At 42.1% G+C, this 26,794-nt stretch overlaps 1 protein-coding gene across 3 annotated transcripts in view; it reads left to right on the top strand.

Annotated features, from left to right (window-relative positions):
* The window catches only part of NELL1 (neural EGFL like 1), an 824,967-nt gene that overhangs the window by 498,383 nt on the left and 299,790 nt on the right, over positions 1 to 26,794 (top strand). For all 3 annotated transcript variants that reach the window (XM_040980278.1, XM_040980279.1, XM_040980280.1), the window contains one exon: positions 179 to 301. In XM_040980278.1, coding sequence (XP_040836212.1) covers positions 179 to 301 — 123 coding nt within the window. The remainder of the gene's footprint in view (positions 1 to 178; positions 302 to 26,794) is intronic.

Below are 26,794 nucleotides of genomic sequence, written 5' to 3' on the forward strand. Positions count from 1 at the left end.
ATCTTTCTTTCAGAGTACAGAGATTTCGACTATGTCAGGCACAGAAATTTCCACCTACATATGTAGTAAAATGTGGTGTCACTGCCTTACTTGGTGAGTTCCAGCTAATTTTTCCAACATAAATGATTCCAAACTTAAGAATGTTGTTTCTTCTCTCTCCCCACCTTCCTGAGAACAGAACACGATGAATGTGGAAGCGGGCAGCACCACTGTGATGAGAATGCCATCTGCACCAACACTGTCCAGGGGCACAGCTGCACCTGCAAACCAGGCTACGTGGGGAACGGGACCATCTGCAGAGGTAGGTTTGCTGGCCTTGAGGTGTGTGATCAGCTGCCTCCCTGTTTGGTTTCTTGATGTTCTGGTGGCACACTACTGCTGATGTAACTGGATGTAGATCCTGTTGCTGTTCATGGTCTGGCAAAAGCACAACACACTAAAGCCAGTGGAAAAGTGATTCGTATTTAGTTTTGTGATAGACAGAAAATCGTGTTGGTTTAAGTCAGAAGAATGATTTTAAAGCTTAGTGGTTATGATCATCCCTGAATTTGTGGTGGAACCTCCCTTAACTGCTGTAAGCTTTCCTTTTCTGTGCCATTTGTTCAGTAGCCATTTACTTCATGTCCACATTTACTTCATGTTACTTGGGTAAGAAATTGAAAGTTTTACCCACTGCCTATACTTGGGAGCTGTTTGGCAGTCTGTAGCTCTGCCTTTTGTCAGCACTGAGATTAAAGTTACATGCTTATAAGGCATGTAGAATTTGGCTGCTGCCAGCTCTTAGTGGGCATCTGTCCCTGCTCTCACCTTCAATCTCTCTGCCCCAGCACACAATTTCCCTGTTCTTTCTTGACAGTGCTATAGTCTTAGCCTTAAGGCTAATTTCCCTCATGTCTGCTCAGATGTTTCCTCATTGCAGAAGCATTCTTTAAGCACCTGAAATAGCACCCCCTTTGGGTTTTCTTTAATGAATACAACCTGACAAACTAACATACATCAGTTTCTCTCTGTGTATTATGTGACTACTTACTGGAATATAAGATCTGCAAAGTGACTTTTTATCTTATCCCCCAACTCTGTCCCTAGCAAGAAGGATGCCTGGCACATTGTGTCTGTTAGTTAGATAGCAGCTGGCTAAATTGATCATAGAAGAAACGGACACAATCACATTGAGAAAGAGGAAACATGGCCATGAACGTAGGAGATATTCTGCAAGGTAGATATTCATATTCTAACATTTTAGAGGTGGCAACATTAAGGCATATAGAGGTTAAGTCAGTTGATCAAGGACACACAACTAGCACCTTATCAGCACTCCTTTGCAGAGATGAAATTCTTAGAAGGAAACAGAAATTATAATGACTGTGTCACCACATTGTATTTGGGGGAATTTTAAAAGCATTGGTTTTGTTCTGTGTTTGTGAGGGTGAGGGAAATAGCCTCAAATGAGACTGACAAATGTTCATTGGTAAAATATTTTGTGAACAGAAATCGGAAAATAAGTGTTCGAAGTAGGCATCCCCTAATTACTTCAGTTTTACTAATGCAAATAAATTCTAAAATGCACAAGCAGACAAGGTTGATTCCTAACAAATTGTGGAGGATTTTTGGTTGTAAAGTGTATATATGTTGATGTTTTTGTGTTCACTGAACACTAAATGAATTAGACTGTCCATTATTAATGGAATGATTATAATTATTGTGATGCATTTGTGTCATGAAATTCAATAATTTAGAGTCTATTTATATGGAGATATATATATATATATGGAAACACATAAAAATACACATACCCAAACACACTGAAAGTTCCCCTGGGAAACATTTTCAGGAAAACAGAACAAAGAAAAAATCAGGTTGCAGGATATACATCCAGGATTATTAGTTATAAATTGATTGTTTACAAATATCTTACACAAATTTATGTAAATGCACAGACTAGGAACACTCAAACATTCACCTGGTTTTCTCTGTGTGAACATTCCTTTATTACTATGAAGTCTGTCTTATATGGATTTGTATCTATGGAAAATTATGCATGTAATTTTGTGTGTTTTTGAAAGTTTCATGACATAAATGAATTAGCTCAGTTTTTTTTTTTTTTTAAAAAAAGACTGAGAATATTTTCAATGTAAATCCAGAGCTAAAACATTAGCTCATGGATTGTCAAGTCCACAACTGGCAGCTTCCTGCCGCTGCTGTAAATCTAGAGAACAGGAGCGGGATTGGATTTGAATGCATTTTTACCAGAATTATGTTCCCTCATAAAGTAATATTAACTGCTGCTGTTCAGTGAATTTGTGTTTGCCTAGGCCTCTCTTGCCATTGTCATAAGTGGCAGCTTCACCTATGTGGAATTTTAAAGTACTGCTGTGAGAAATATAAGTTCAAATAATGTTCTGGTGTCTGCAGTCTCTAATGGGAAACATATATTCTCTTCGAAGTTATGAAGTAGGGAATGTAATTTTCTGGAAGCGGTTCTACTAGCCTATCACATGGATGTCCAATAATTAGGAGAGATCCTATATTTTAGAAATGTTGCATGAGGAAGCAGTATCACAGAATTAGTTGAAGTTTGGAAAACTGAAATGTAGGTCTACTTTAATCTCTAAAGCATTCTTTTATATTTCTTTATATATGAAAATTTGGTTAGTATCACTTTCTCTGTTTATCCAACAATGTTATGATAAAGAATTGCAAAGTGGATACATGTTCATAATTTTTATTGCTTAAAGTGGGACACAAAGTAAAAACAGAGTTATTAGTATTAAAATGAATAAGAATGGGGAGGAGGATGGGAGGATGAAAGGGGAAAGAGAGGGAAGAAGAGGAAGTGGGCAGTCTGCTGATTGGTTGGTATTTTAGCCATTTGCCTTTCATATCCACATGTGTGTCTTTGTTTCAGGACATGCAATATATAGCTTATCAACTGAAGTTTATGGTTATAGGGAAAAGTGGCCAAAGATAAGTAAGCTATTTGTATTCATTCTTTTTCTATTTAAGTATGTAAATTCAGTTCTAGACGTGATGTGGTTTGAAGATTTGAGTAAATGTAATTGGAAATAGCAGTTTTAACCCTTCTGTTAGCAAGCATAACAGAAAGCAGAAGTTTCTGAAGCACTACTAATTGCCTTGCACCCTTGGGCTGTCCTGGTGGCTGATGTTCATGTGTGGATACTGTGGGTTTTTTTTTTTTTATACATGGTGCAGCTTCACCAGCCATCACCAAACACAGGCAGTACACTTGGATGAATGTGTGCATTTTAAATCTCATGTAGTTCCTTCTATAATCCTGGGAGATTGATGGTGTTAGTCTATTTCAGATTCACTTTGAAAAAGACACAGTTTGATTTGATTTAACATGGGTAATAGCACTGCTTTTTGTTCTTTACTTCGCTCTGCTATTCTGTACTCATTTCCATTTTTTTTCTTTCTCCTTTTCTTCCTTCTCTTGTTTCTCTTCTGTTACATAACTGGCTGTTTGTTCTTTTCCCTCTTTCGCCCTCCCCCAACCCCACCCTGTGCCACAGTTTTAAATACAAATTTAAAAGAAAGCGTATGGCAATCTGTAGTTTTTAAACTAAAAATTTGTTCACACATCTATGAACAAACATGTTTTTAACTATGCAATGTGTGTTGCTAACTATTTATGTATTTGGGTTTAAATGGACAAAATGCTGGCAAAAGTTTTTTCAAATCAGATTTGCATAGCCTGACGCGAGGGTTCAGGTTATCTTCAGAGGAGTGTTTATCTGCTTTTCCAGCTCTGCATTAACCCCGGAGGAAAGCAGGTTTTAACTAGGCAGTTGTCAATATGTATCTGACAGACTAAGCCTTTGCACTTGTCTGGCATTAACTCTGTATAAGATGGCATGGTCTTTGGAAGACTTTTTGTCTTCGTGGTTGATAATGTTGCTGATTATTAAAAAATGTGTAAGGAGTGTGAATTCTCTATCTGAACTATAGTTCCAGGAAGCAAAAGGACAAAGGTCAAGCAAGACATCCCTTACAGTTTTTGACATTTAGTGTTAAAGGATGATTTGTATACATTTTTTCCAACCCAGTAGAACTGTTTACAGAATTATACTATATAATATTATAGAGTCTTACAAAGAATTATTCAAAATATAAAGCTATGTGAAAGGCATATGTATTAGTTAGAATTTCTTCAGTTTCCAAAAATAGTTTTTAAAAAGAACTGACTGTGTAATTTGAACGACCCAAAGTAACAATGAAAATATAGGGTGTTTTTGCTAAAAGTAGCAAAACTGATATTTTATGGTACTGAGATATAAAACTTTTACATTGTCTCATGGTCTCTCTCATTACATCAATGTATTTGGTATTTAAAATTTAATGTCACTCCATTGGGCACTTAGAAGCTTTAGGTGATTCTGGGTGTAGCTTACTCAGGCAACTTCCTTGGCCAATGTGTCTTGGCTTGGGGTGGAGAAGTTGAATAAGGTATGTCACTTAGATCAACCACAACACCCGATCCACAGTAAATGGTAAGATGGAGACTTCCTGAGACTATTGTAGTTTCTATACCAGTTCCCTGGACCACCATTGAATGCCCTGGGGTGCTGACAATTCACCACAAGCATACACCCACCATATTCCTCCAAGAGACACTCGAACTTCCAATATCTGTGCGCAGGATCATCCCTGGGAATTAGAGGATGAGTGGAGATGGACAAACAGGGAAGAACCCATGTGGCACAGGAGAGTGAATAGTGGAGAACCTAACCAGGCGATGCGAGGAGGTGTTAGGTGATGGTACTGCACGTGAGCTAGTGCTGAAAGCTCCAAGTGCATGCTCTGTTGTCCCATGGAACCTCATTTGCAAGACACAAGATTACACATGGACTTTCTAAGAGCTGCAAGATGACCAAAAGCTTTAAACCCCAAAGAATGGAGTCCTTCCTAGTGAGGAGTTCTATGCAACGTGCCTGAGTGCATTTAAAGCAGGAACAAATGAACAAACCAAATTTTTGTGATCTTGCTAGTCAGGTGTATCATAGGATCTAAGGACAAAAAAGTGTTGGAATTTAGGAAAGGATTACTCCAAGAGTTGCTTCACAGTGTTCTTCCTCTTTTTTTTTTTTCTCTGCTCTTTTGAGTTAGGCCATACTTCTCTCTCATTGAAGAACTCTCTGTCTCTCAAGGTAGGATTTTGTTTATATACATGATTGAGGATTATTTCCTCTATATTGCAGTTTTGGAAAGTTATTCTTTTCAAAAAACCTGGTGGGCATTGATTCGTATTACACAGTCACCAATGATAGATGTGTTATGAAAAATATCAGTTATCATTCTGTTAAGGGGGTTGCTTCACTTTGAGGGCAGCCTAAAGCAGTAACTTTGTATTTCTCATCTGTATTCTTAACCAACTGAGAGTGCAGTAAAGAAATCAAGGACATGGTCCAAAATGCCAGCATCAACAGTTGGAAGGAACATGGCATATGTGAGAGACGACAGCATTGTAGTGTTGAACCTCCAAATGAGGAAGGCTTGTACAGTCATTTGCAGGTGGAATAGAGTAGACTGTGGCAAATATTCATGTGGAGCATCTTCTCACACCTTGGGGTAGGAAACAAACAGTTCCAGAATGGGTGTTTAATGCATGCATGCGATCCTTAGTGCATAAATGAAGCAAGAGCAGGATTGTACATGACTTACCTAGACAATTCCTTCCTCTCACCAACACTGAGGATAAGAGGGTGGGCTAAGAGCCCAAAGAGAAGTCACTTTTAGGGAAATCAGGCAAATAGAACATAAATATCTGCTAATCTGTTCCTCCCACACCATAAAACTCCTGTTAAGAGTGAGCAAAATGTTTGTGACCTACCTTCATTCTTAAATGAAAGCTAAGTAAGGAGCCTTTTAAGACATTTTTGATGAAAAACTATTAAGAAGTAAAAGCCAAGGGATTCAATGGAGGGTTTAACATGTTTTTTGTCTCTGTTCAGTTTCTGTAACTATCTTTGCTATTATAGTTATTCTGAAGAATATGCTACAGGTAATGTGAGGCACTTGCTCCAAATCATCCAACATTTCAGGAGATAATGGCAGGTATCATCCTCCTGATATCATACTGTTGTCTAAAGAAGTGCATTAAATGGGCCTGGGGTGGTGGCCTAGCAGCTAAAAGTCCTCACCTTGAATGTGCCAGGATCGCATGTGGGCAATGGTTCATGTCCCAGCAGCCCAACTTCCCATCCAGCATGTGGCCTGCTTGTGGCTGGGAAAGCAGTCAAGGGCGGCCCAAAACCTTGAAACACTGCATCTGCCTGGGAGACCCGGAAGAGCTCCTGGCTCCTGGCTTTGGGTTAGTGTTGCTCTGGCCATTGTGGTCACTTGGGGAGTGAATCACCAGATGAAAGATTTTCCTCTCTGTTTCTCCTCCTCTATATATCTGACTTGCAATAAAAATAAATAAATCCTTTAAAAAAAGAAATACATTAACTAAATTTCCATTGCTGAGAATTCTTTTTTACACCATGAAGGGAGACTCTTAAAATGATTTTCTAGTTTATTACAGCATTGCCACTCTTCTAATTGCCTTCATTTTCTAATAAACATTTATTATTATTGTTATTGTTATTATTATTCATTTTGGAAGCTTTACACAGAGAGAAGGAGAGACACATACAACAGAGCAATCTTCTATTTACTGATTTACTGCCCAAGTAGTCACAATGGCCAGGGCTGAGTCAGGATTAAGTTAGGAACCAATTTTATCTAGTCTCCTTTCTCCTTGACTTTTGACTCTGATAGCCTGTACTGATACATCAGGCAAAGTGAATACTACTCATGTGCTATCCAGATACCATCCATACATTACTACACTGCCAATCATTGCAGTGATATAAGTTTTTTTGCTGATTTGGCTATTTCATGAAGGCCCTGGGTTGTACATCTCTGTAACCATCAATTAGTACAGATGGAGATAGTACAGTGGTCAGAAGTCTCTTAATGAGTACGTTCATGAGTATTCCTTCCTGAAACATAATGCACTTGTGTTTTTCTGAGACCTTACAAGAAAGCGAATGTCTGTCCATGAGATTGGAGAATATATGCCACTCAAGCCTTATAACGAGCCTGGGAATAGCATGGCTCCCCAGAGTAGACATGGAAATTGACCTTAATGTAGAGCTTGGGTTGCTAATGGATGGCATGCTTTCAAAGAAAATTATTGTAATAAAATTCAGCTCATGGTAAATGTTCTAGAAGCAGGTGAATATTTATTTTAAGCCACTGCAGAATCTTGTAGTGTTCAGAAGTCGTTCATGATGAGCACGATTGCATTGAGTGCTTTTGAAGATGCGCTGCTTCCTAGACATTTCTGTTTGATGGGATACTGGATAAACAAAGTATAAGGAAAATAGAAGGCCAAGGAAGGTTTGGTATAAACTAAAAGATGGGTGTGACAGCTCATGCTAAAGGTGTAAGAAAAATTCTGAAATAAAATATACTCTCTAAGTGAAATAGACATTTTACACATGAAAAGATATTTACAGAAGCTCACAGATAATATGAGAGGAAGGGAGTGGAAAGAGAAATAAGAAGTTGTTATAGCAAAATTTCACTAAAGATCATCAAATTGATAGATAACTGGTCTGTATCATAGAAGACAAAAATTGGGCTTTGAAGACAGCAGTAAGAAAAATAGGAAACCTATGGCAAAAGTACGTAAAGCACTCTGGACAGTTTTGAAACATGCTTAATGTAATGGGGAAGAATTCAGGAAGTTACGAACATAATATTTTACCTTTATGAATATAGTCAAAATTCTGGAGACGATGATGCAAGCATGGTTGACTGACATTATAGGATTGTCTGTACTGATTAGAGTTAGCTCAAATTGTCAAGATGCATTCATATTGATAAACAGAAAATAATTGTGAATACATTTCTTTCTTTAAAAAATTTTTTATTGTAAAGGCAGATATACAGAGAGGAGGAGAGACAGAGAGGAAGATCTTACATCCAATGGTTCACTCCCCAAATGACCGCAATGGCCAGTGCTGTGCCAATCCAAAGCCAGGAGCCTGGAACACTTCCAGGTCTCCCATGTGGGTGCAGGTCCCAAAGCTTTGGGCCGTCCTTGACTGCTTTCCCAGGCCACAAGCAGGGAGCTGGATGGGAAGCAGGGCCTCCAGGATTAGAATCGGCAACCGTATGGGATCCTGGTGTGTGCAAGGCGAGCACTTTAACCACTACGCTATTGCGCCAGGCCCATGAATACATTTCTAAAGAGAGAGCGAAGATGGCCGACGTAGGAGGAAGGCTGTGAGGGAGCGTCTAGTGAGAGAGGGATAGAACGCTACAGAAGCAGCAAAGAGGAACAGCAGGGAACCGCAGGGAGAGGTCCGTGAAGCTCCCTGGGACAGTGTGGAGCCAAAAAGATCCACACAACTCGGAAGAACAACGAGAGGGCAAAGTCAGAGAAACCGACATCCCACTCTAGACCTGCTGAGTCACTTTTGAAAACGGCCTGACGGGAGACGCGGCCAGCTCGGAGGCAGGGAGATCAGGGGGATCGTCGCTGGCGGGAGGCCTTCGGCAGCGGTGGAGGCAGACTGCAGCAGCCGGACGTTTGGTGAGCTCGGGGTTGAAGTGGCAGCCTCCGCATTTCTCGCCCCCTGCTGAGACTCCAGCCTCTGAGAAGGCGGAGCAGGCGGTCGAAACTGTTGGGTCTGTGTGGAACTACGCACAGTGGTGTTGTGTTGGTGGCTGAGGGGGCCCGCGGGAAGGCGCCTCGGAAGTTCCTGCGCTGAGGGGACCAGTGCGGCTCGGTGCGCAGAGGCAGCTGGCGAGGGTCTGGAGTCCCCCACATCCTGCCTGGTGAGTGCACGAAACCACCGAGCGCACTGGTGAGTGCGTGCCGCACCGAGCGGGCTGGGCGCCCCGCCTGCAGCAGCAGCACCTCCGCAGCGCAGGTGTCAGGTGTCAGGAGAGCTCAGATTTGGGAAGTGTAGCGCTGTGTGTCCCTGACACGCAGGTACCACTCCCATAGAGTGAACTGCTCACTTCTCGCCTCCCACCCTGCAGTTCTGAGCGTGGGCGACCCACCAGGAGAGCCCTGAAAACTCCTGCACCAAACTGACACGGTGCGAACCTGCCGTGAGGTCATTATAACAGGGCGCCTGGGTCACTCCTCCGCTAAGGGCCTGTGTGGGGGAGCCACACGGGAGCAGGGGCTCTGAACACCCACACACCACGAGTGGTGGATTCACTGCACAAGAGCCACGCCTGGAAAGTGCCTCACCCACAGTCCCGTGTGTGGGAGACGCACCAGGTGGGCTCTGAAAAACCCTGCAGTCCCTGACACGGAGAACGCAGGGAGAAAGCACATAAAACCTTCTACGCCCTGCGGATTCCCGTGAAGGGGGCACACCCAGAGAGCGCCTCCATCCCTCCACGCCCTGGGGTGTCACACCTGTAGAAGAGGTGCCCAGAGTGTGCCTGGAATCCACTGGGCCCCCAAGGTGGTGCTCTACAGCCCCGGGCCCTGAGAACGCACCAACGGTGCCTTGAAAATAACCACGCCCGGCAACACCACGCCTGCAGGCTCCAATCTCTACAGGAAAGCACCTGACAGCCCCTCAACACACGGGTCCATTTGCCTCACCAGAATACACCAACGCAATGGGAAAAACCACCAGAAAGAGTTGTGCTCCAGATGAAAGAGCCAGCACCCCACCAAACAAGGGCCAAAAGCCATTATCAATATCGACGATACGAGATGAAGACATGGAAGTGTTACCAGCAAAGGAATTGATGAAAATAATGCTAAAATTTCTCAGAGACGTGGACACAAAGCTGGAAGACTACCAGAACCGCATAATCACCGAAATACAACAAATCAAAACCAAACTGGACGCCCAAGATAATAAGATTGAAAGCCTCATCAACAGAATAAATGCGGCAGAGGAAAGGATCTCTGAAACAGAAGACACACAAAATGAAAGTGCCCAGCGAATCAAACAGCTGGAGACAAACCTCAGCAAAACTAATAAAATGATGCAAGAGATGAAGGATTACCTTAGAAAATTGAATATTCGGATCATCGGCCTCCCCGAGGGAGTAGAAAGAGAATCTGGGATGCAAGCAGTGCTCGATGAAATTATACAGGAAAACTTCCAAAACACTTGGAACACGAATCCACCCCGCATACAGGATGGACAGAGAACTCCCAACAGACATGATCCAAAGAGATCTTCACCCAGACACACGGTGCTCAAGTTCTACTCCAATGAAGACAAAGAAGGAATCCTGAGACAAGTACGAAGTAGAGAAAAGATCACATACAGGGGAAAACCCATCAGAATCACTGCTGACTTCTCCGAAGAGACCCTACAAGCAAGGAGAGAATGGACAAAGATCTTCCAAGTCCTGAAACAAAACAACTGTCAACCAAAAATAATCTACCCAGCAAAGATCTCATTTGTATATGAGAACGAAATCAGATACTTCAATAGCAAAGAAAAACTAGAAGAATATGTCTACACAAAACCAGCTCTGCAAAGTCTCTTTAGAAATGCGCTAGTCCCGGACAAAAAGGAGGCAAATCACAAACAAAGTTGGCAAATAAGAAGGTCTCCAAACTAAAGGCCGCACAAACAAGACAATTACATAGGCAACAACACACACACAACACAATCACATGGCAGGGCAAAATTGCAACCTCTCAATTTTAACTCTCAACACAAATGGTCTAAATTCACCAATCAAACGACAGAGATTAATAGAATGGATCATCAAACAAGACCCAACCATCTGTTGCCTACAAGAAACGCATCTAACCAGAAAGGATGCAAAGAAACTGAAAGTGAAGGGATGGAAAAAGATATTCCACGCCAATAGACGAGAAAAAAAAGCTGGGGTAGCTATCCTAATTTCAGACGAGATAGATTTCATTCTAACTAACATCAAAAGAGACAGGGAAGGCCATTTTATACTGGTGAAAGGAATGATCCATCAAGAAGCAATCACCATCATTAATGTTTATGCACCGAATCTTAATGCACCTACTTACGTAAAGCAACTACTTACAGACTTAAGGGAAGACATAGACACCCGCACAATTCTTGTAGGCGATCTCAACACACCTCTAACAACAATGGACTGGTCTACGAAACAAAAACTCAACAAAGAAACAACAGAGCTCACACAAACAATAGAACAACTGGACTTAGTAGACATATATAGAACTTTTTATCCTAAGGCCACAGACTATACATTCTTCTCAGCGGTGCATGGCACCTTCTCCAGAATCGACCACATGATAGGACATAAAGCGAATCTAAACAACTTCCAAAACATTAGTATCATACCATGTACCCTCTCAGACCACCATGGGATGAAACTGGTAATCAACAACTCAAAACTCCCCAGGAAGTATAGGCACTCTTGGAAATTGAACAATATGCTATTAAACGAACAATGGGTCAGAGAAGAAATTAAAGATGAGATCAAAAAATTCATGGAAACCAATGAAAACTCTGATACAACATTCCAAAACTTGTGGGACACCGCCAAAGCAGTGCTACGAGGTAGATTCATCGCAATCGGAGCGCATGTCAAGGCCCAAGAAAGACGCCAAATACAGGAACTAACCTCACACCTCCAGGATCTGGAAAAACAGCAGCAGAAGAGTCCCACGCACAATAGGAAACAAGAAATCATCAAAACAAGGGAGGAGATAAACCAAATAGAAATAAAAAAAACTATACATAAAATCAACAAATCAAAAAGTTGGTTTTTTGAGAAAATAAACAAAATAGACACTCCACTGGCCCGATTGACCAAAAAAAAACAAGAGAAAGTGAGAATCAACAGCATTAAAGATGAAAAAGGCAACATAACAACAGACACTGCAATCATTAAGAAAATAATTAGAAATTACTACAAAGAACTGTACTCCCACAAATTTGAGGACCACCAAGAAATAGAAAAGTTCTTGGACTCCCACCATTTACCAAAACTCAGTCCGGAGGCAACTGCAGAATTAAATAAACCCATAACCGAGGTAGAGATTGAAACAGTCATCAAGGATCTCCCAACGAAAAAAAGCCCAGGCCCAGACGGCTTCACTACAGAATTCTACAAAACATTCCGAACAGAACTAACCCCAATCCTCTACAAGCTCTTCAAAACAATAGAGGAGGAAGCAACCCTCCCAAACTCATTCTATGAAGCCAACATCACCTTAATCCCAAAACCGGATAGAGAACCATCAGAGAAGGAAAACTACAGACCTATTTCTCTGATGAACATTGATGCTAAAATTCTCAACAAAATCCTAGCCAATAGAATTCAAAAAATCATCAGACAGATCATTCATCCGGATCAAGTAGGATTCATCCCTGGAATGCAGGGATGGTTCAACATTCGGAAATCCATAAATGTTATAAACCATATCCAAAAACTGCAAAACAAGAACCACATAATAGTTTCAATAGATGCAGAAAAAGCTTTCGACAAAATCCAACACCTCTTCATGCTAAAAACTCTAGCCAAAGTAGGCATAGATGGGAAAATCCACAACATAATTAAAGCAATTTATGAAAAACCCAACGCCAGTATCATACTGAATGGAGAAAAGCTAGAACCCTTCCCACTGAGATCTGGAACAAGACAAGGGTGCCCACTATCACCACTGCTATTCAACATAGTCCTAGAGGTACTTGCAGAGGCCATAAGACAAGAAAAAGAAATCAAAGGCATACGTATAGGAAACGAAGAAGTCAAGCTTTCACTATATGCAGATGACATAATCCTATACATAGAAAAACCAGGAGACTCAATACAGAAACTGCTAGAACTTATACGAGAGTTTGGCAGAGTGGCGGGGTACAAAATTAACGAACGAAAATCAACAGCCATAGTGTACGCAAATAACACCAAGATGGAAGAAGATCTAACCAACAGGATACCATTCAAAATAGCAGAGAGAAGTATGAAGTATTTGGGAATAAATCTAACCAAAAGTGTAGGAGACCTATTCGAAGAAAACTACAAACTATTTAAAAAGGAAATTGAACAAAACCTCAAAAGATGGAATAACATCCCGTGCTCCTGGATAGGCAAAATCAATATCATTAAAATGTCTATACTACCACAAGCAATATACATTTTCAACGCAATTCCAATCAAATTGCCCAAAACATTCTTCACGGAACTGGATACAATGATTCAACAGTTCATCTGGAAACACAAAAAACCACGAATAGCTAGAACCATCCTGAAAAATAAGAAATTAGCAGGGGGAATCACAATCCCGGACCTCTGGACATACTATAGAGCAGTGGTAATCAAAACAGCCTGGTACTGGCACAAAGACAGAAAGGAAGATCAATGGAATAGAATAGAAGCACCAAAAGGGAATCCACACAGATACAGCCAATTAATCTTTGACAAAAAGACCAATGACAGCTTAAGCAAGTGGGAAGGACTCTTTAGTAAATGTTGTTGGGACAACTGGCTGATAGCCTGTAGAAACAAAAAGATAGACCCACATCTATCACCATACACTAAGATCCAATCTACATGGATAAAAGACCTAAACCTACATCCAGAAACCTTCAAACTCTGGCAAGAAAATGTAGGAAATACCCTGCAAGACCTAGGAGTAGGTACCGACTTTCTAAGAAGGACACCAAAAGCAATAGCAGTTGAGAACAGAATAAACAAATGGGACCTCATCAAACTAAGAAGCTTCTGTACAGCAAGGGAAACAATCAACAAAGTAAAAAAGCAACCCACAGAGTGGGAGAAGATCTTTGCACATGATATAGGCGATAGGGGGCTAATTTCCAGGATATACAAAGAACTTCAAAACAACCAAAAAACCAAAACAAATAAGCCACTCAAGAAATGGGCACGGGAAATGGGCAAACATTTCACAAAGGAACAAGTCCAAATGGCAAACAAACATATGAAAAAATGTTCCAGCTCCCTAGCAATAAGGGAAATCCAAATTAAAACATCGATGAGGTACCACCTAACACCAGTAAGATTGGCCCACATAAACAAGAACACCAACGACGCTTGCTGGCGAGGATGCGGGGAAAAGGGAACCCTACTCCACTGCTGGTGGAGCTGCAAATTGGTACAGCCTTTATGGAAATCAGTCTGGAGAACACTCAAACAACTCAAAATCAGCATACCATATGACCCAGCAATAGCACTCCTAGGAATATATCCAAAACATCTGTTTTACGACAAACCAACATGCATCCCTATGTTCATAGCAGCACAATCAGTAATTGCGAAAACATGGAAGCAACCGAAATGCCCATCAGCAGAAGATTGGATAAGAAAGCTTTGGTTCATCTACTCCATGGAATACTACTCAGCTATTAAAAAAAACAAAATGCAGTTCTTTGTGGCTAAATGGGCCCAACTGGAAACTATAATGCTAAGGGAAATGAGCGAATCCCAAAAGGTTAGATACCACATGTTTGCCTTGATTTAACCTGTAATTTTTTGTTTGGTGGTTTGTTATTTTTTGAACCTGTCATTGATACTGTCTCAACCCAGATGTTTCGAAGAATGGAACTTGCATTATTTTTAACATATTGTTTACCCAATACTATGTCAATTAATTCCATAATGTTGTATAATGATACTGAGGCCTTGTTGGGGCTTTTAACTGACTGGATCTTTACTCTGTTAGACCTATCTTCAGACCATAGAAGGTCTCCCCAAGAGGCCACTGAACTTATCTGGACATTAAGACGCTGAACTTTATGCTAGGCAGGTGTTTGCAAGCAATGAATCTCAACTGAACTTGAACTATGGTTATGCAACAAGGTGGAGGAATCCACCATGGGGGGAGGGGTATGGGAGGGGTGGGGGGGATCCCCAGCGCCTATAAAACTGTACTACATAATATAATGTAAGCAACAATAAAAAAAAAAGACATTTCTAAGTGTTCACCTCTGCTTATCGAACAATTTTGAAAGAGTTCAAGAAAGCATTTGAAATAATATTCCACATCTGATTGCTTTATAATGTCAGAATACAGGCAGATTAGAAGAGGCTCAGAATTGGACGCGGTCAATGGGAAGATTACTGTTAAAGCACATGTGAACAATCTTTGCATCAGTGAGAAACTCTTATGTGTCTTCCTCTATAGAAAGTGACATTATTTTGTGATGTTTAGGATTCTCTTCAGGATGATAGTGAAATAGATTGGACAGTTTGGTGCAAGAAACATGACATTTAATTTTCTATGTTTATTAAGTGATTTCATTTAATAAACATGAGTCGTAAGTAAAAGCAAAATAGATGTGAATGTAGGTATCAAATATTCTTTTATTTATTTATTTTTTTTTTAATTTTGACAATCCTTACATATTTAATTGGGGTAAAAAAGGTTCAAGGCCTAAAGGGGGATATAGAGGAAGAAGCCCCACCCAGTTTCCCACCCACCCTAAGTCCCGGATGTGGGGCATGCTCTGAGATACTCGATCCAGTGGTTCCAATAGTTCACCATTCATGGGTCGCTGCCAGTCTCGCCACTCCAAGCACGATGTGGTCGTTGAAGAGTCCATTGATTGACACAGTCCCTTCTAGAGTCTCCATTTGCTCAGTATTTTGCTGCCAACAGATAGCTGAGGTTGTTGCTTGACTTGTTCTGTCTTTTCTTGGTTAGGACTCTGAGTCCTGTGTCTCGACTGGGGAGATCCTCAAAGAAATTTTGAGGTATTCGCAGTTCAGATTCCTGCGTGTTCTAGTAAGCATAGGGCCCGGCACAGTCCATTGCCCCGATCAGCTGGTGGTTGCAGTTGCTGGGTCGGTTCTGTCTCCACCCGTGTCCTCTTGCAGTCTGGCCTGGTTCTGCCCTGGACGCACTTGTCCCTCGCATGTACCAGTAGGAGTTGCAGCCCAGTCAGGGCGGCCCATAGTAATCTCAACCAGGCCCACCCCCTACCCTGGCTTGCCAGTATGTATGGCATACTAGTCCAGTCTGTCCCAAATACCCTTCTGTTCATATACTTGCCAACAGGTGTTGCAACCCACTTCCATCCAACCATCTCCTCCTACCGTCCCTAACAGATGTTGTTGGGTGTCTGTCTAGCCACCCCAGCCCCTGTCCTAGTTCCCATGCCCTCCCGTGGAAGGTGATGACCCACGAGGGAGGAACCCACTGTTTCCCTCCCAGGTCGCTCCCATTCCAGTTGTGCCCTCTCCAGTTGGCCCTGTGGTTCAACTCAACGTGTCTAACCCTTTGTACCAGTTTCCGCCAGCTGATGCTACAACTAAGCCCCAACAACCCTCACCAACTCTGATTGTAGCTTGCACCAGTGGGAATAGTCAGCCCAGCCTGGTTTTCACCCAATCTGGTCCACATGAGATGCGCAGGTGCCGTGTCCCTGCCTGGTCTAGTCTACCCCCTACCCAGCTCACGCTCCTCAGTGTAAGTTGCTGTTCAGCTAGGGAACCTCCCCTTATTCCCCTGTCAGCTCTGCCTCCTCCTTTCCTGGTTCTCACATGTGCTGGTTGGGTGCTGTGGCTGCATCCGGCTCAGGCTACCTTACCTTGTCATTCCAAATTGTGTGTTGCTTTTGTCACGACCGGACCTGGTTCGACCCACACTCTGTTCTGGTGTTCGGATTTACCAGTGGATGACATGAACAGATTCAGCCTGGTCTGCCCCCGACCCATGCCAAATGCATGCAAGTGGGACACTTTCTATGACCTCTTGGCTGTTACCTTCCATGTTTCTTGCGCTGACCTGTGGGGTCTGTGTCCTGCCAGAGGAGTTGCCCGAGCTCCTCCATCAGAACCCCTCCATGTGCCAGGTTTCGTGCATACCAGTGGGTCCATGTGCCAGTTCGCCTCCTGTCCTAGCAGGAACAGTGGCTTTTCCTAACTGGCCATCATCCCGTTCTGGTTCTTGCTGTTGGATGTTTCAGCCCAGCCAGGGTCGTCCACACCCCCATATAGCTCGTATATGGCTCAGTTGAGGTTGGGACCTAGCCTAGTCCATCCCACATCTACCCTGGTTCTCCAAAGCACCAGAAGGTGTTATGGTCTGGCCTGGCCTGGTCCGTCTTTTTCCAGTCCACACTTGTGCCAGGGGAGACGACAACTATATCCAGACCCAACCGCAGCCCCATCCACCTGTCACGACCCGTGCCTTAGACACCGTGGCTCAACTCCGTGCTTAATGTGGACCAGTTGGAGCCAAAACCAAGTTGGGCATATCCTGCGCTGCACCCTGTGTTCCAATCATGTTTGTGGACTAAGGTTTGCTTAGTCCGAACATTCAGGTCTCAGTCCCACACTTGCATTAATGTTTCATGTCCTGGTTCCTGGGAATCACCAGAAATTAGTGTCTAACCTACGCTAACGCTGGTCTTATTTATGGATATCCCAAAGCAGCTATTTCATATCATCAAAACCCCAGAGCTCGCTGCTGGGCAGACAGCAGGCAGAGCCTGGCACCACTTGGTGCACTGGCCGCCCAAGGCCTGGGTCTCTGTCCCCACCTTGTGGCAGGGACTGTGGCCGAGACCCCCGGCGGGGTTCCGTCCGGCAGAGGCGCCTCCGACAAGTGCCACCTTGATGGGGGGTTAAGCCTGCCCCTTGTCCTGAGACTGGACCTGCCCTACCTGTCCTGCCGCCAGCTTTTGGCTGGCAGGGACAGGGGAGAGCCAGGAATTTACCCCCAGCTCCCAGCCATCTCCCGCAGGTACTTACCTACGAGGAGGCTTTAGGTGCTCCCGGACCAGGAGAAGGCCTTGCAGCAGGGACTGTGGCCGAGACCCCGGCGGGGTTCCGTCCGGCAGAGGCGCCCCCGACTCAAATATTCTTTTTAGTGTAATTCAATTAGTTATCACAAAGTGCTCTCAGTGCAGTGAGGCAGGTATAAAGTGGTGAGTTTGTCAATAGTTATGGGATCCTAACACAATGTCTCATTATGTGTAGACTGAAGAAATGGGCTATACAATGACAGTGACAAATGGGAGGCATTTAGTGCAACAGTTATGATTGATTTTGCTTTGAATGTGCATACTCCATATGGGAAAGCTGAGGGTCAAGCCTTGGCTCTATTTCCACATACAGTTGCCTGCAAATGGTAGGAAATGTGTTGAAGCAACAGATAAAGACTCTAATACTTAGGGCCCTGAGCTCCTGGCTTTGGCCTGGCACAACCCTGGCTGTTGCAGGCATCTGGGCATCTGGAAAAGAAGGTCAGTCTTTCTTGCACTGTCTCCCCCATAACCCTCCCTTCATTTTCAATAAAAAGATAATAATAAAAAGCATTAACAAAAATCGTATAATGGTAGAAAAATATAATGCATTTTTTGTGCCTCAAAAATGTTTTATGTTAAACAAATTCTAAAATTTTTAGCAAAGCATACAAGGCCTAGGGCGTCTGTCCCCATCTGTATAATTCAGCGTTGTGTTTTATGATATCATCTGTCTGCATTGCTTAGCCACACATGAGCACTGACTAATTATCTCCAGCCAGAACAGAATACGTGGTTTTGAACCCCCTTTTCTCTCTTTCTGGGATTTTGTGTCAACCTGTAGTACTTTGTCCCATTCTGCTATCTTTGAATTGAAATGTGTTTTTTTTAAAGATTTGTTTATTTTTATTGGAAAGTTGGATAGGAAGAGAGGAGCAGAGACAGGAAGATCTTCCATCTGATGGTTCACACCCCAAGTGGCCGCAATGGCTGGAGCTGGGCCAATCTGAAGCCAGGAGCCTGGTCTCCCATGTGGGTGCAGGTCCCAAGGCTTTGGGCCGTCCTCGACTGCCTTCCTAGGGCACAAGCACGGAGCTGGATGGGAAGTGGGGCCACCAGGATTAGAACCATTACACGTATGGGATTCCGGCACGTGCAAGGTGAGGACTTTAACCACAATGCTATGGCACTGGGTCCTAAATTGAAATCTTAGTCATCTTTCACAGCAAAACTCAACTGTCATCTTTCCTTAATCTTCTGATTCACGAAAATAGTTCCACCTGTAAATCCCGCATACCTTGTTCAGTACAACATGTGCTTAATAGTAGCTCTTCACCTCTGCCTTTGCTGCTGACATAGGCCCTTGTTCATTATGGGTGTGATGCAAAATGGGAATTGGGCAGTTCACAGTAGCTTCAATAGCATGATGTGTTCATCATTATTAAATCTGCATCATCATTTTGAAAATTAGTGATAAATTGTAAATGTGAAGTAAGTGCTTAACTAGGACCAGGATTGTGTTATAACAGGTGAAGTTACCACCTGTAATGTCAGCTATCCAACATGTCTGCTGGTTCATGTTCCAGCTACTGCACTTCAGATGCAACTCGTATGACCTGGGAGAAACAATGGAGGATGTTCTAAGTGCATGGGCCCTTGGTGCATGGTTAGACCTGGATGAAACTCCTGGCTCTTGACTCATGGCTTCAATCTTAGCTATCAGGCCATCTAAAGATTTCTGCAACTCTGACTTTCAAATAGCTAAATTATTTTAAAAATGTTTATGTACTGTTGAAATGTTCTGAAAGATCATCAGTGGGCCTGCTTGATATGTCCAAAGACTTGATTCGTTGGACATACAAAATCCATTTACTTATTTTATATTTCTGTAGACCCGTGAATGTGTTAAAGATACTGGTTAAATTTAAATCAGAGGCAATCAAACCATTTAGCTTAATTATAGAGTAATATAAACCTCAAATGTGGCTTCCTTTTTGAATGAGTCTATTTTAAAATGTCCTTTATTGCCCCTTATAGACTTTTTGATTTATTCACTTGTATTCAAAAAAACAAGACTTAAAACTTGGAGGCACTAGATGTGTTTGGCAGTCAAGGCAGTGAGTTAAAAAAGAGGCATTGTTAAAGAACTATTTGGTTAATGCATTTTTTGCCCTTCGCCTTTTGAAGAAAGGCTCATGTAAACGGAGTTTTACTATATGACCTATGGACCACAGATGAACATTTTGCATCATCCAAAGTTGTGAAAAGGCTTCTGGCTCTTTTTGAGTGTTGTATTTTGCAACTATTCTCTAACATTCTTTGCTCCTCTTTAAGAGGTCTGTTGTGATCCAGCATCGTATTTACTCTGTGTGGGAATCTGGAACCAGTGAGAAAGATCTTTAAAGGAGGAAGGGATTTAATGAAAGAAAGACATGTAGTCTAGAGATGAAAGTGGAATGCCAAAAGTTATTCACTCCCCTTCTTTTTACCCAAATTCTGATTGTAAAGGAGAATAGAACCTCTTTTTGAAGGGTGGAGAAGTCCCACCTTATCCAGGATGGAAACAATGTTGCTAAAACAGCAAGATTCTATAGTAGTTTTAAAGTGTAGAGGCTTTTGAGGGAGCCACTTGGTGATTCGAATTTTGGAAGTTGTGTTCAGCAGCAGTATAACCCTGGACAAGTAACTGAATTTATGTAAATTTTGATTTTCTTTGTGAAAGATAACTAATTTCTAAACTTCAACTCCTTTGTGAAAACACCCATGGACATTTACTTCATGTGATTGTAAAAAATATGGATTATATATGATACTTTTTAGTGGATTAACTGGACCATAGTAGTTGCTTAATAGATATTAGTAATTTATGGTGCCACAACTGTGGTGCAGTCATAAAGCCAGAACTTACACTGTCAGCACCCTTTATGAGCACCAGTGTAAGGTATGGCTGTTCCATTTCTGATCCCACTCCCTGGTAGCCGATATACCTGGGAAGGCAGCAGAGGATGGCCTAGTGCTGAGACCCCCGAAACCGGTGGGAGGAAGACCCAGATGAATCCCTTGGCTTCTGGCCAAGCCCCAGCCATAATACCCTTTTAAGGAGTTAACTAGCAGATAGAAGGTCCTTTCTTTCTCTTTAATTTTGCCTTTCAGATAAATAAAATAAATCTTTAAAAATAGATATTATCAATATGAGGAAAATATGTGTAGGGGGAGGGGATTTGGAGAGGTAAGAAGGGAAATTCCAAGGCCTATGGAACTGTATCATAAAACAATAAAATTGAAAGGTTTTAAAGAATAGTATTATCACATCAGAATTAACACAATTATGAAGGTGTTCGTTGTAATTCATAAGCATATATATATATATATATTTAATCATATAATAGTAGAATAATTTTGTTTAGTGCATTTATGGTATTCATGCCTTTAGAACATCTACCATAAATATTCCTGTGCTGACCACTGTATGTTTTTTCAGGGCATGATGACCTCAATATAATAAACCCTCTTTGTCTGTGGGTTGTGTGTGCATTCAGACTCGCCTAAAAACAGATGGAAAGATGTTTTTGAAGAGGTTATGTATATACTAAGCATGTACAGCAGTTTTCATAATTATCCCCAAAGCAACACTGTGTAATGACTATTTACCTAGCACTTACAATGCATTAGGTTTTATAGGTAACCTAGGGATGATTTTGAGTGTATGAAAGATGTGTGCAAGTTATTTTATTGTGGCAATCTGTCTAACACAGTTTAACATTCATGTGTTTTGGTTTTACGCAGTAAGATTTGTCTCCAACCATTGTGAAATACAAGGGGCTGCTATTTATTTTTGAGTCAGAGTTACAGAGACAGGAGAGGCAGAAAGGAAGAGAGAGGGAGAATGAATATTCTTTCATCTGCTGCTTCACTCCCTAAATGGCCTCAATAGTCAGGCCTAAGCCAGACCAAAGCCAGAACCAAGGAACTTCTTCTGGGTCTCCTACGTGGATACAGGGGTCCAAACACTTGGGCCATCTTCTGCTGCTCTGTCAGGAAAGGAGCACCGGGTACTCTAATCAGCACCTGTATGGGTTGCAGCCATCACAAATGGAGGCTTGGCAGCTGCAATACTATGCTGGCTCCACATAGTTGATTTTTCTGTGTCTTAATTCCAGTGTGCCTAACAGGAAATATTCATGAGACTCAAAGTAGTATTTCATTCTGTGATTTGAAAAAGTACAGAATATGATTTTCTGGTTTACCTAGCTCAACCGTAGATGAACCCCGAGTCACTTTGTTCTGTTAAAAGGGAATACTATTGTAACAGTGCTTACTGTAGATTTTAAGTATTACTGCTTTGCTCTTCATTCTCACAGGTTCTAACCAGCAGATCATAAAGATTAAACAGTGTGAGAATCACAAATTTTCCTTTATCTTGAGATCCCTAGGACAATCAGTCTTGCTTCATGGCTTTTACTCTCCTCCTACCTCAGCTGTAGCAGTTGAAGCTAGAACAAGTCATGCGAACACTTAGCTACACATTTGTTCCACAGATGACACTAAGATGAGAAGTTGTGGGATCTCACTGTTTCTGCATGTGGAGGTCTCTGAGAAATGGTTAAGTGTGCCATCCTGTTAACTCTTGTCTTTGGAGATGATAAGTGATAACACCTTTCATTCTTCCACCGTCATGACTCCATCCCCCAAAATGATCTTTGTTTTATAAACATATTACCTTAAAAAAGATGTATTCATTTTTATTGGAAAAGTAGATCTGATTTATGAAGAAAAGGAGACACAAAGATTTTCCATCTGCTAATTTACTCCCCAAATGGCCACAATGGCTAGAGCTGAGCCAATCCAAAGCCAGGAGCCAGGAGCTTCTTCTGGGTCTCCCACATGGATGCGGGCTCCTAAAGTCATCCTCTACTGCTTTGCCCAGCCCATAAACAGGTTGCTGGATGCAAAGTGGAGTAACCAGGACATAAACCAACTTGTAAGTTGAAGAAATTACCATTGGGCCATCCCACTCTGCTTCCCCCAGTGTTTTTTAGGGGGGGAGGTGTAAATGTAAATTGGCAGAGCTGGCAAAATAGCCTGCTTACTAAAATCCTTGCCTTGCATGGATCCAATATGAGTGCCAGTTCATACCCTGGCTGCTCTACTTCCTATCCAGTTACCGGCCTGTGCCCTGGGAAAGCAGCAGAAAATGGCTCAAAGCTTTGGGAACCTGCACCCTCATGGGAGAACTGGAAGAAGCTCCTGGCTCCTGGCTTCAGATTAGCTCAGCTTCTGCTGTTACATCCGCTTGGGAAATGAGTCAGCCGATGGAAGATCTTTCTGTCTGTGCTTCTCTATGTGTATGTGCCTTTCCAATAGTAAATAAAGCTTTAAAAAAAGTAGATTGGTGACAGTGTTAAGCAGTATTAAAATGATGTCAAGTTGGTTTTCAAGCTTCCTTTCACATGAGTGCTTGCCAATAAGCAGTGGTACTAAATTTATTTATTTTAAATTTGTTTTTATAAATACTTATTTATTTTATTGGGAAGATAGATATACAGAGAAGAGAGACACAGAGGAAGATCTTCCATTTGAGAATTCACTCCCCAAGTGGCTGCAATGGCTGAAGCTGAGCTAATCCAAGCCAGGAGCCTGGAGCTTCTTCTGGGTCTCCCACACAGGTGCAGGATCCCAAAGCTTTGGGCCGTCCTCGACTGCTTTCCCAGGCCACAAGCAGGGAGCTGGATGGGAAGCAGGGCTGCCGGGATTAGAACCGGTGACCATATGGGATCATGGCGTGTTCAAGGTGAGGACTTTAGCTGCTAGGCCATTGTGCCAGGCCCAGTACTAAATTTAGACGGGGGTGTTCTTGTTAGAATCTTAATGGAGATGTGTACTTTGTATTTCTCATTTAATTCAAAGAGAAAGGAGAGTTTTGAGGCCCAGAAACATTATTGTGCTTACAGTTTCAGTAATTCTTCCTTTGAAAAATATGTCTGAAAGTAGAGAAGAAATTGGTCGTAAAATCAGCTGTTTGATGAAGAGCTGCAGGGAGACTCAGAAGTATAATACCATATTAATGACTGTAATTGTACATTATCACAATTAGGGAAAAAGAAAAGGACTTAGGTGGTGCAAGATATAATATATTGGCTGTGTTATTTTGGCTTAATTAAGTAGACCTTGATGTAATCTTGTCATAGCCTTTAATTTTCCCTTTTTTTCTGGGATTTTTCTAGTGTGCAAAAGAGTGTCTTGGATACAATTTAAGCAGTTTCCATCACTTCCAAATTCAATGTTTACCTTTTAAAGTTTGCAGCCCAGTAGGCAATAACTACATCCCTAGGGCTTAAAGGGAAACATTAAACGAGACTACATTTCAGAGGGAATGGGCATATGACACTTAGACAAGTTCTTATTCTTTTGCTTGCAATTCTGTGTAGCACTTTGGTGAGTTACATAGGTGTTTGTTATCTGTAATTGTCACTGCTGAAATGACTTATGAGAAGAGCAGAGCCCTGTAAATATATACCAGTCAATTTTATTTTAAAACTTGCTACTAGGGCCCAGCGCGGTGGCGCAAGTGGTTAAAGGTCCTCACCTTGCACGCCCGGGATCACATATGGGCTCCGGTTCTAATCCCGGCAGCCCCGCTTCCCTTCCAGCTCCCTGCCTGTGGCCTGGGAAAGCAGTCAAGGACGGCCCAAAGCTTTGGGAACCTGCACCCGCGTGGGAGACCCGGAAGAGGCTCCTGGCTTTGGATTGGCATAGTATCGGCCCGTTGCGCTCACTTGGGGAGTGAATCATCGGACGGAAGATCTTCCTCTCTGTCTCTCCTCTCTGTATATCTGCCTTTCCAATAAAAAGAAAATAATAAAAATAAATCTTTAAAAAAAAAACTTGCTACTAAATATCGACTTTCTGTTGAATAGTTAAGATAAGGCAGTCTTTCTTTCCTAAGAAACAATTCTCAATGGACCAACAGACACCTTTGGACAACATTATTCAAAGTTATCATGTTAAGTCTTTACGCTATCAGATGGAGTACAATCTATTTTGAGTGAAAGTTATTTTCAAAATACTTAAAATATTTGAGGATGGGGCCCGGTGGCTAAAATGCTCAACTTTTATATGCCAGGATCCCATATGAGCACCAGTTCATATCCTGGCTACTCCACTTTCTATCCAGAGACTTGCTTGGTGCCTGGAAAAACAGTAGAGGTTGGACCAAAGCTTGGCACCCTGGACCTGTGTAGGAGACCTGGAAGAAGCTCCAGGTTCCTGGCTTTGGATTGGCTCAGCTCCAGCCACTGTGGCCATTTGAGGAGTGAACCAGCAGAAAAATGATCTCTCACTCTCTATCTTCTACTCTCTGTAATTCTGCCTTTTAATAAATAAATCCTTGTAAAAGAGAAGGAAAAGAAATATTTACTTTCTGTAGCTGTTGGGTAATGTAACCACCTCTACTTGATGTGCCCCTCTTAGTTCTGTGTGAAGAATATTTACTTTAAAGAGAACCAAAGAACTATCATTCTGGTTAAATATACTAATTTTTAATTATGTTAAATAGGTATGTTAATTTTGCCTTTTTTAAGCTTATTTTTTTATTTTCCAGGGTAAAGTTTTAATGGTATAAGGATCCTCACTTTCCCTATTTTTCCCTCCTGCCAATTTTCTCCATATTATTACAGTGGTATAGTCATTCACTTCCAATTATAATTTACATTTTGCTATTTAAGTGCATCATGGCACAATTCTCTTTATTGATATATATTTTCCAGGTTTTGGAGTTAAGTTGATGCTAGCATTGTAGAAGGGGTTTGGGGAGATGACCTATCTTTCAATTATTTCTTAATAGTTTGGGAAGAATTGGAGTTAGTTCTTCTTTAAAGTTAGTTGAATTTAGCAGTGAGGGCATCTGGTCCTGGACTGTTTTTGTTTGTTTGTTTGTTTGTTTGTTTTTCTGGAATGGTCTTTATTGTTGATAGGATCTATGTTTTGATTATTGGTCTACATAGATTTTCATGCCTTTATGACCCAGTTTTGGTAATTTGTATTTGTCCAGAAAGATATGTGTGAAGAATTTGTTCATGAAAATGTACCACTATGGCCTTGTGGTATGCTCACTGTTTCATTAGTTAGAGATTTGTGTTGGGTGGGACAAGGAAGATCTGGCCAGTGCAGTATGGGATTAGAATCCAGAATGATATCCAAGATGGTCCATGCTATCATCAACAGGGGAATGGGTTTGACTGCATTGGCTGGCATGTTCACAGGCCCAGCTCCTCTCTTCCTAGGTAAACTAACTGCCCAAGAAATGCCCAGGGTGCCCATACACTCCACTGCAGCACACACAATAGGTAGAAGATCAGTGTGTTCCCTATTATGAACATGCAGCCATCTGTGATGACTGCCCCTGCACTCCAACAACTTTCAGCCTCTGGATTTGGTCTACGTGATTGTTCAAAGACCCAGACACTCCCCATGCTGTATCACACAATTACAGATTCCTGCACTCATTGGAAACAGGGGATCCACTCTCTGTCCTATAAGCTCTTCTGTCCATGGTGTGAGCCACTCTGTTCTCAAAGGCAGCTGCCTTCTTGAGAGATACTAGTTGGTGTGTTTCTTACAAACTGGGTCTGATGCATTGTTTGGTAAGAGAAAGAGAACAATGCACCCTCGCTTCGTGGACCTAAGTGGGTACTCTGCTTCCTGCCAACTCTCCAGTTGTACTGAGATCAGTAAGGACTGAAGATGTACCCCTCTGACAAGATCCATCGGTGGTCACAGAACTTGCTTCCTTCCTGCTGGCTATCAGTCTCCTTGGTGCAGGGAAAGAATGAAAGAACAGTGTGCCCTCCCTCTACCAGGTTAGGTGGCTACACTGCTCACTTGCCACTGCTTCAGACCAGACTCAGCATCAATAGGACCACTGTGTTCTTCCTCAAACTGTATCACCAGTGGTACACACGTTATTTCAGGTTCTTCTCACCTCTGAGTAGATGGCGTCCTCACCTGTCACCATCTATGAGCGTTGTTGTGTGTTATCAGGCTAATTGCTGCGTAGTTAACCAGTATTCACTGGTCTACAAATTCTT

Source organism: Ochotona curzoniae, unplaced genomic scaffold (assembly GCF_017591425.1).
Source record: "Ochotona curzoniae isolate NIBS_2020 unplaced genomic scaffold, NIBS_Ocur_1.0 contig_3432, whole genome shotgun sequence".
Taxonomy (NCBI): domain Eukaryota; kingdom Metazoa; phylum Chordata; class Mammalia; order Lagomorpha; family Ochotonidae; genus Ochotona; species Ochotona curzoniae.